Here is a 10305-nt window from a genome sequence, read left to right on the forward strand (position 1 = left end):
AGCATAGTATTAGTCGCTTAAGCCGGTTTATTCCGTCTACGTTCTTTCCCTTAACTTCTTATACACTGAAGCGATTTTCATTTCATTCATTATGAAAGTAAATTTTGTTTAAAACCCTTTCCTTCCATAGTTTAATAATGTGTTGGTGACAAAAAGGCACATTCGTAGACAGAGCCTATAAAACCGGTATGTTGAAACGTGTTATGGTTGAACATATGAAAAGGCATGGGAGTAACACTACGGTCATTTCCAACTTAACACAACACCAACAACAAATGACAGGGTTCAAAATGCATTTTCTTTTTTTCCGGAAACGAAACAACCTGGGAAAACAATTTATGATTTGGTACAATAAACGTTAATCGTACGTGAAATCCTTCGTGATGCCGAAAAGTAGAAACACGACAACAGAATGGGCTTACAAACACTCTTTTCGGGAAACAAAATTGGTTAACTATCTTTATATTTCAAAACTAACATCACGAACCGAGGGGACTCTTTCACATAGAAGAATAGTGTCTTCTGATAGCATGTCAGTCTGCGCCAGGATCAGAGTTACTTTACGACTGGCGGTTTACCGCTAATCAGTTCGTCTTGGCGACAAGCCCCTTGAGACTAACGGCCAGCAATTTTATTTTCCCACTGAACACTTGCGACTATAGTCCTTATGTAACATTTCCTCTGACGAGAAGATGGGTTTGTCTCTTATGAATATGAAGAAAGCAGTCTTCTGGGATTTGGTACCGTGTATATGTGGTGTTAACCGACGTTTCGGAGGAGCGTATCGCCTCCATCTTCAGGGTAGAAGGAAAAATAGAAGAAATCCGCAAGCGAAGAGACCGTGAGAACCGGTACGTCGGTTAACACCACATATACACGGTGCCAAATCCCAGAAGACTGCTTTCTTCATAGTCACCGCCGTGAAAACCTCAAATCTTATGAATATGTTTGGCCTTTAGTCAATCGTACCTATCACACTTATTGCATGTTACTGAAAATTCTTCCTTTTGCACTATATACAACTTCTCGTGTGGTTTGATAATAGCATGTGACGCCACGTCATCTAGCATGACACACAGCCACCAACATTTCAGTCTTTCGCGTCGCATCATGAAAGACTAATCACTACCGTCAGAACCTCACACCTCCAATTATTTCACATGTATTCCATTTTCACTCGTTACAGACTTATATACTGCGATGAAAAATGGATTTCATCCAAAAAACTAGAACAAGTGAGGTCTATTATACAGCCACCGACTCCATTAACTAAAATCCTTACAAACTCTTACAAACTTACAAACCTCTGATTTCAATTGGCAACAGAAGAAACTTGAAGAGTTCAGTTTTCTGGGATATAACGCCATGCAGTCCGTTGAAAGCAAACCGTCGGGTCGAGGAACTTGTCGCCTCCGTTCGGCTTGCCACCTGCTTTCACGTCGGTATCTTGCTCGGCTTATTCGACCCTGAAGATGGAGGCAATAAGTTCCTCTGAAATGTCAGTTGACATTCAACAGACTACACGGCGTTATATCCGAGAAGATATAACCACCGGTGTGAGAACCTCAATCCTACACAAGAGAAAGCTGATTACCTCATTTACCCTTCTGAGTCCCGAGTTCTGGTAGACGGGCCTACACGTTACGACACTACAGGTAACGACGACAGCGTAATAACGTCCACGTTTTCCTTACAAGGTAGAATTACGGTAGCAACATCGATGTTACACATTTTTACGATGAACTGATGAATGGACTCGGGGAAAAGATTCTACCTGGTGATTATCATTAGTACAAAGGTTACTAAACTTCGTGATACCGCGACCCCCTAAAATAATACATAAACTGAGGCCTGCGCACTGGTGCAGGACCCTATCAGTCTGTGCGGTGACAACAGAAACCTAAATAGCTTTACAGTCTCTCTCTTTCCATCGTCAAAAAGCTATAAAATTTTATTGTATAGTCGAGATATGTTTCGTCACCTGCTGCTACATTTTCCTAAAGCATCCATATTAAATCTTACTGACTTACCAAGACTCTATGTGGACGTAATTACATTTTAAATTATTATTTAGAACGTGGTGATCTACCTCAGAGTTGGTTGCGACGCCCTACCTCAGAGGGTCGCGACCGGTTTGAAAGACCATGCATTAGCACATTTATTCAAACTTGTGTGAAGACGTTAACTGCTTTAATTCTGTTGTATACTTACATACTTAAAAGACAGCAATGTATGCGAGGATGCGTTCCTGAAAATGTCGGTAATTCAAGAAAAACTAACTCTGAAAGAAATACATGATTCTTGCCAAATTTCTTGGAGGATTAAAATTTTTTAAATTCTGCGTATAAATTGAGACTTCAAAACAAACGAAAACAAAACTCCGTGGTTTTAGTCCGCAAGTGCACTATACCGACCGAGCGACCGCCGCTTGTCGGCAAAGTCAGTGCCAACTTTAACGGACAGAAGATGTCGCGTGGTCAGCGCAACGAATCCCCGCGGCCGTTAATCTCGGTTTTCTAGACCGGAGCCGCGATTTCCTTGAAATAGCTCCTCAGTTCCCCTCACGAGGCTAAGTGGACGCCGAAATTGAGACTTAATTGATATTTTTTTATATCACACTATTCCAAATTCGCATAAAATGGGGCAGTATTGTATTGCAAACGGACGGTTGATAGCCGTTAACATTAAAGCCTGCCCAAGTCCTGAACTAAAGCAATCCACGTTACCAAAAACAATTTCCTTCAGATACACGATAATTTTACCTACCCGCAAGCGTCTGTTCCAGACCTGAAACCAATCCCTCTGTTGATATGTGTGAAGTATACTCCGAAATGAATTCCCGTACTCATGGCGTAAAGAGTGCAAATTTTCGCCACATTTAGGTTAATGAGTTCACAGAGTACATTATACACTTGCTATAGATATCTGACAGCTACAGATACACTTATACTGTATTTACAATTCTGGCAGTTCAAAATTTCAAATACGAAATTATAACCGTCTTTTTCTTCGATAAAGCCACAATGAAACTAATTAATGTTTTCGGAATGCTGCATCGTGTCAGAATATGGATTGCCTGATATTCTGAAGATCGGATTACGGGTGCAAAATTATGATCACCCTTCCTTTCTTTTAAGAAACACGAAATAATTTCTTCTTGTTAATAGTTACAGATTCACAACGGCGACGGCCAGGGTTCTGGCCCAGGTCAGGTCATGTCATGTGGGATTTGTGGTGGACAAATTGGCACTGGGGCAGGTTCTCTCCGAGTACTTCGGTTTCCCCTGCCAATTCTCATTCCACCGACTGCTCCACACTCATTATCTATCATCCGAGGCTGATACAATAGGCCAGTTAGTGGCGACGTACCAAGGGGACTCAGTCTCACCCCACCCCAACAAAGTAAAAAGTAAAATGAATAGTTATAAACCAGCCAGGTCCGCCATTAGAGTAACTACAGTGGTATGAACAACGCAATTCACTCTCAAGGAAGTGTCCTTCTCAAGTCTATAAAAGTATAGGCCTATCTGCATTAAAACGCGGAATGAGGCATTTCAGTTTGCACATAGCTACTATGCTACGCAATTCCGTTTCCTTGAACCAACTTCACTTTTACTGCCACGTGTAATATACGCTGTGCAACGACGACGTTTCAAACACACCAACAGGCCTACGTTACTTAGAATATGTCGCGTAACTTCGCGGTTCTGACCGGATTCCAACAGTCTCTGGTCCACTTGTTTTCGATCACAACAAACATGGACTGTCCATTTTTCTAACTGGATGACATTCAACTAGAGTCTTCAATTTGTGATGCTCCGAAAGTGCTCGCCAAGGCTAGTTAAGGGTAACAGGCTTACGGAGGCACTAAAGCGTCATATACCGTATTTACGCATGTATAGGCCGCACGCCAAAAATTCAAGAGGAAAACTGGGGTGCGGCTTATATTCGAAATATTCGAAATCACACTTCATTTAAAAAAAATTATATTCATAATTAGTAATACAGAGTGTTCAAAGATCGAGGAAATATTCCAAGAAAATTATTTTTTCTATAATTTCTGTCTGAAAATTGTGCTGCGGCCTATACATGCGTAAATACGGTAATTAAATTTCTGCATCTGTGGTACTGCGAATTGGAATTCGCTATGCCGATGCGTACTGCATATAAGATTTTTTTTTAATTGATGACATGGGTGGCACGATTCACTTCAATGAAGCTTATCTATCCAATTCTACAAACATTATTTTCTGTGTAAGATTTGAGGTTTTCACGGCGTTGATTATGAAGAAAGCAGTCTTCTGGGATGTGGCACCGTGTAGATGTGGTGTTAACCGACGTTTCGGAGGAATGTATCGCCTCCATCTTCAGGGTAGAAGGAAAAATAAGAAAATCCGCAAGCGAAGAGACCGTGAGAACCGGTACAAGCAGCGCTTCCCGGCGACCGGTGCACCGCCGGCCGAGAGGAGCAGACGAATATTGCCGATGAAATCAATAGGCCTGACGGCCGATAACGTTCGAAATGAAGTAGCTACAATTGACAGATCACAGGAAATGTTGTCCCTCTACACGTAGATACCTTTTTCGCAATTAACTGTCTCGTTAACAACACAGTCACAACGATCATTCCTGCACTTACAGCACGCCAAACAAACTTTCACTGGATGCAGCAGGACTTCGTGGGTTAGATGTGATTCTGTAAACTCCAATAGCAGTTATTTTGTGTATTTATGTATCCCTGCAATTTAAATGGCGCTTCATCAGAAAAAATGTCAACTGCGGATCGAGCTCACCTTCGACGACCCTGTTAGTTGGATCGCGCGGCGCAAGTCGTGGATTCCTGTTGTTTTATAGGGTGTAAGCTTCAGCAGTTGTGTTGCCCTTCTTGCACTAGACTTTGACACTCCAGTCTCTTGAACTAGACGTTTCAGTAATTTTCTAAATGTATGTTCAAATCTGGCCCCTGTGTCATGTAACTTCTCCTCAGTAAGCACTCGAAGCTTATGTTTTTGTTTCTTGTCTGTTAGAAGTCCCATTATTCTAAGTTTATTCACCGAATTGTGAATTGTTTGTCTGCTGGGAGCTCTTTCACCACGAAATTAACGTCGAAATTTTCGCCGACACGTTCTAGCAAATCCGTATTTCACATAGGTGTCATATAAAAATAGACGTTGCTCTGAAATATACCTCACCATGATAGAACACACTGCTTACTAATTGTAACTGAGAACAGATGGCTAATGGAGCTGATAACTGCTGCCTTCCGCTGTCAAATCACAAACAAAATCCCACGCATGAACCGCACCGCTCGCCATGAAACATAATACCGTCAAGAGGTCGACAAGTTAATTACTTCCCTTCATTCCAAATGTTATCGGCGATGCAATTTTTAAAACACTTTCCCAATGTGCATTAAAGCCGTTCCTACGATCAATATCAAAGAAATATATAATCGAAGTATTACTTGCGGTATAATTTATGTTCCTTCCCGCCAATTAAGTAACAGTTGAACTGTATATTTGAATAATGGCAGAAAACGAAATGATAGACAAAACATACTATTCGCAGATATGTAAACAAACCCTGTATAATATATACCACATACAGTACAAGATTTTAAAGTATAATATTTCGACTTAAAATCACGTTTATAAGCAGCAACGTTCGAAGATTTAATTTTACTTCAGTTTAAACGTAACATTATAATTGTAGTAAACGTAAATGATGGGCATGAATAAGAAATACAGAACGCCAGACGACTTCCTGTTCCTACTGACAGCTGATCACTAATTAGTGTAATGCAAGAAGCGTTAGAACAAACCACAGGGAGTCCAGTATCGCTATTTAAGAACTATAACACCAAAGACGTCGCACTAAATATTCGTTTGCAACTACGAATAAGGGACAAGAGGAATGCATATAGAATACTGGCAGGAAAGCCAAAAGATAAGACACCAATAGCAAGACAAAGACGTAGGTGGATGGATAATTAAAATGGATAATAAAGGAACAGGTTGGGTTGGTACTAACTGGATTAATCTGTCTCAGGATAGGAAACGGTGGAGGGATCTTGTGAATACTGTGATGAACATTCGGGTTCCCTAAAATGCTACGAAGGTTTTCAGTAGCTGCACAACTGGCGAATTCATAAGAATGGCTTAGCTCCAAAAAGAAATATTATAGAAAAGAACAAATTCAATTGCATTATTATTAAATTAATAAACATCTTAATTTTATTAACTGTAATTACACTCACCTGTAAGACCGACTGAGTCCATATCGACGGCTTTAGCTACAGTCGGCATCGAAGGTGTATCACGAAAAATAAAAATGACCCGGGCCGAAGAAAGAAAACTTCAACTGTCGAAAAGAATGAAGCATGTACTTTCAGATGTTAATTACGACCGCTGTCTTCCGTGTCCACTGCCCAACTGACTCACGCGAACTCGAATGCAGCATCTCCCAACAGCGTACTATTACTTTACCTTACAACACTAACCAAACTAACCTTGGATACGGTTAAGGCCACATCGCACACAAGTTGCTGCGGTTCTGTATAACCAACTTGGGTAAAGTCTTAAGAGTCCCCGCCCAAATGGCACTACATTCGGTCTGATGCTGGAGGCACTGGTGGAAGTCTAAACAGGAATACGACACCATTCCAAACAACAAAAAGAAAACTATACTGTCCACGATAAAACCCACGGCTCGAGGATATATTACAGTAAACGAACGCCTACAATTTTACATGTAAGCACAAGAAGTCCATTTAAAGTGATCTTAATGGTCAAGGCGTTTAACAGAACAGTCAACAAAGAAAGTTCACGGTGGTTTTTTGTCCTATAGGAACGCTCAAAACGCTGTCAAACCAAGTGTAGAAATTTGTACGAAATAAGTTCCAGTGCGATTTTGCCATCAGTACTCTATAAATGTCATGTATTGAGAAGCCAAATCACTCGTGATCGAAACAAGCGTTCTCAAGTCAGTGAAAGTTCAGCGAACTTAAAAAAAAATCAACTCTGGTAGCAGAACCCGAAGTTCCAACATCTCTAACGCCAAACTCACTGAGACAATTCTGAGCTAGTTAAAGCAACCTACAACCAAATCCTCACAACGTGTATTATTATTATTAGTGGGGTGAGACTGAGTCCACTTGGTACTGTGGCCACTTCTGGCCTACTGTATCAGCCTCAGATGATAGATGATGGTGATTGTGGAACAATTGGTGGAGTGAAGATTGGCATGGGAAACCGAAGTACTAGGAGAAAACCTGCACCAGCGCCACTTTGTCCACCACAAACCCCACATGACCAGACCTGGGCTTGAACCCGGGCCGCCGCGGTGGGAAGCCAGCGACTAACCGTCTGAGCTACGTGTCTTAGTTTCCAATACTCTTCTTTCTCTTCCAAATGGCCAACCTTCCAAGAGGTTTATCCATCAAAATTCTTTCTATCCCAGCAACATGTTAAGTCTGTCACAGCCTCCTGCAGTTCACTATCACCTTTTTACAGTAGCAGGCGGCTACACAAATCCCTAAGTGCCTCTTTATGCACTCCTAATTTTATTATTTACCTTATTCATCTTAAACCACAAAGTCATGTAGGCTCATATACAATAAAATGCTCATTAGGATCTTTAATTTAATTCCTAATATTTAACTAACTCGTATGACATGAACGCGCCATAGCTCAAGCGGTTAGTCGCTGACTTCCCACCGCGGGGGCCCGGGTTCGATACCGGGGGTCTGTTCAAGTGGAATTTGTGGTGGACAAAGTGGCGCTGGGGCAGGTTTTCTCCGAGTACTTCGGTTTCCCCTGCCAATCTTCATTCCACCAAATTCTCCATCATCATAGTCACCCGGGCAGGCTACAATAGGCCAGTCAGTGACCGCCGTGCCGAGTGGACCCAGTTGGACTCCACCCCCCATTAGCGAATTAAAAAGAAACTCGTATGACAAATTAATGACATCATCATGAAATCCGCCCATGACTTGCACTGCAAAACCTCCTACAATAATACGCATCCTGATTCATGACAGTGTATGGAAGATGTAACATGTAAACAGGTAGAAATTACTTTCCCACAAGATGGTCTTCGTATAGCGCATAATCCTACACGAATTTACCAGAATTAGTTCTCAGGGGTGCATGGCAAGAAAGGGGCCATATAAAAACAAATTACATAGAGAAGAGTAGGTCTCGTTTCAGCTCTAAAAGTTAATACCGAAAATATATTAAAAAAGAATTGTAGATGTCATTTTATACTTAACTCCATGGATCAGAGTCCTTCTTCAGACACCCATAACTGCTCAAATGGTCAAAAAATTGTTCTCGTTTTATGCAATTTGAAGGTTCATTAGCATGTTCAGAAAAGTCCATCACAGGATCTTAGCCTGGGCCAGATGGAACCACTCCACATTACCACACCCTATTTCTTTCATATTTTCCATGTGGAAGTGGCTTAAAATAACTCCACCGTCGCCCTGCGAGTCGTAGAAGGCGACGAAAAGGGAACCCGGTGCCTGGCGAGGCCACCCTGTGACTGGAGGACTTAAGTATAGAGACCAGGTCATCCAGGTAGGGGCAATCTGGCAGAATCGGCTAAGGCTAAAACTCAAAACGGGTTGTTTTGCCAGAGATTCACTTTTCGACTAAAACTTTTGTATGCATTTATCTCACGCATTCGTGCTGCATGTCCGACTTAATAATTCTTCCGTATAGTGAAGAGCACAAAATATGCAGTTCCTAATTAAGTATTTTCTCCAGCCTCCTTCAAACACCCTTTCTCCTCAGCACCTTGTTCTATGCCACCCCATGCATGCAATATTACAGTAACAGAAAAGGATCATCAGTGAAGTCAGCCCTCGCGATCCTAACACAGGGATCAACTGCAATACATCTTTGCACAGTAACTTGTCAATTGACAACTGAGGTTCGACTCTGCATTTATATATAATTATATTGGGCCGCGCCACAGCTCAAGCGGTTAGTCGCTGGCTTCCCGCCGCAGCGGCCCGGGTTTGGTCCCGGGTCTGGTCAAGTGGGATTTGTGGTGGACAAAGTGGCGCTGGGGCAGGTGTTCTCCGAGTACTTCGGTTTCCATTTCTAATCTTCATTCCACCAATTGCTCCACAATCTCCCTCACCTATCATCTGGGGCTGGCACAATAGGCCAGAAGTGGCCGCAGCACAAGGGAAGTAGTCCCACCTCACTAGCACAAAAAATATACATAATTATATGTACAACTGAACACACATTTCAGTTCTTTTCTTTACAACATCTATCGAAATTAAACATTTTTCTTTACAAATATTCCATCTATTCCTGTTTCTCACAGTTGGAGGACAGGGCATCCGCGAAACACTTCACTTCACTTCAGTTTCTTAATCCTATGACAGTCGGTAGGCCTCCTTAGACGGGGGATCAGCCCGACGCAAGGCCGCTACCTACACAAACACACAAAACACGCAGACAAACAACCATGCCTTGAGTGACATTCTAACCCACGTTCCTAGGGTTAGAGCGGAAGAAAGCATTTCATGCCTTGGACAGGGCGGCCACTGTGATCGGCTTACAATCACCCCCCCCCAAAGGCTCCTCCAGCCCATTTAGGGTCCAGGCCTCTTATTCAGTTCCGTAATCATTTTTCACAGACGGTAGTACTCCTTGGACGAGTGATCAGCCCGTCGCAACACGAACACAGAATAAACGCATACACACACCAAACACCCATGCTCTGAGTGGAATTCGAACCCACAATCCCAGAGTCCGAGCGAGCGAAGACAGTTCCTGCCTTAGACCGCTCCGCCATTGTGACCGGCTTACAAATATTACCCTGTACAATTATCTACTAAGATATAATTCACGAGCTGTACTACACATAATAGCATAAAATTCAAACAAAAAAAATAGTGATTTTAGTCCGCAAGCGAACTATGCCGACCAAGCGACCGCCGCTTGTCGGTGAAGTTTAGTGCCAACTTTTGCGGATAGAAGGTGTCGCGTGGTCAGCGCCACGAATCCCCACGGCCGTTAATTTCGGATTTCTAGACCGGAGCCGCTATTTCCTTGAAACAGCTCATCAATTATCATCACGAGGCTCAGTGAACCCCGTTCCAGACCCACTACTTCTTAGGGAAAATATGGTTGTGCCGGGAATCGAACCCGGACCTCTGGATTTCTAGCCAGGAACGCTGACCACTAGACCACAGAGGCGGTTATAAAAGTCAAAATAGGTAAGAAAAATTTTAATTATTTTCAAAAGGAACTCGGTTCGTATCTCGAACGTGGCACCAAATGTCAACTC

The 10305-nt window shown here is 42.4% G+C and overlaps 1 protein-coding gene across 11 annotated transcripts in view; it reads right to left on the bottom strand.

Annotated features, from left to right (window-relative positions):
* LOC111866616 (CAP-Gly domain-containing linker protein 2) overlaps nucleotides 1–10305 on the bottom strand; it is a 133898-nt gene that overhangs the window by 54621 nt on the left and 68972 nt on the right. Inside the window, exon 1 of one of the 11 annotated variants that reach the window (XM_023855747.2) lies at nucleotides 6257–6600. The exons of 9 other annotated variants lie outside the window; for them this stretch is intronic. In XM_023855747.2, coding sequence (XP_023711515.1) covers nucleotides 6257–6305 — 49 coding nt within the window. In that variant the 5' untranslated portion in view covers nucleotides 6306–6600. Of the gene's footprint in view, nucleotides 1–6256; nucleotides 6601–10305 lie in introns of those variants that run through there. One more of the 11 variants, XM_023855743.2, reaches the window with a different exon arrangement.

The sequence above is a fragment of the Cryptotermes secundus genome, unplaced genomic scaffold, assembly GCF_002891405.2.
Source record: "Cryptotermes secundus unplaced genomic scaffold, Csec_1.0 scaffold885, whole genome shotgun sequence".
Taxonomy (NCBI): domain Eukaryota; kingdom Metazoa; phylum Arthropoda; class Insecta; order Blattodea; family Kalotermitidae; genus Cryptotermes; species Cryptotermes secundus.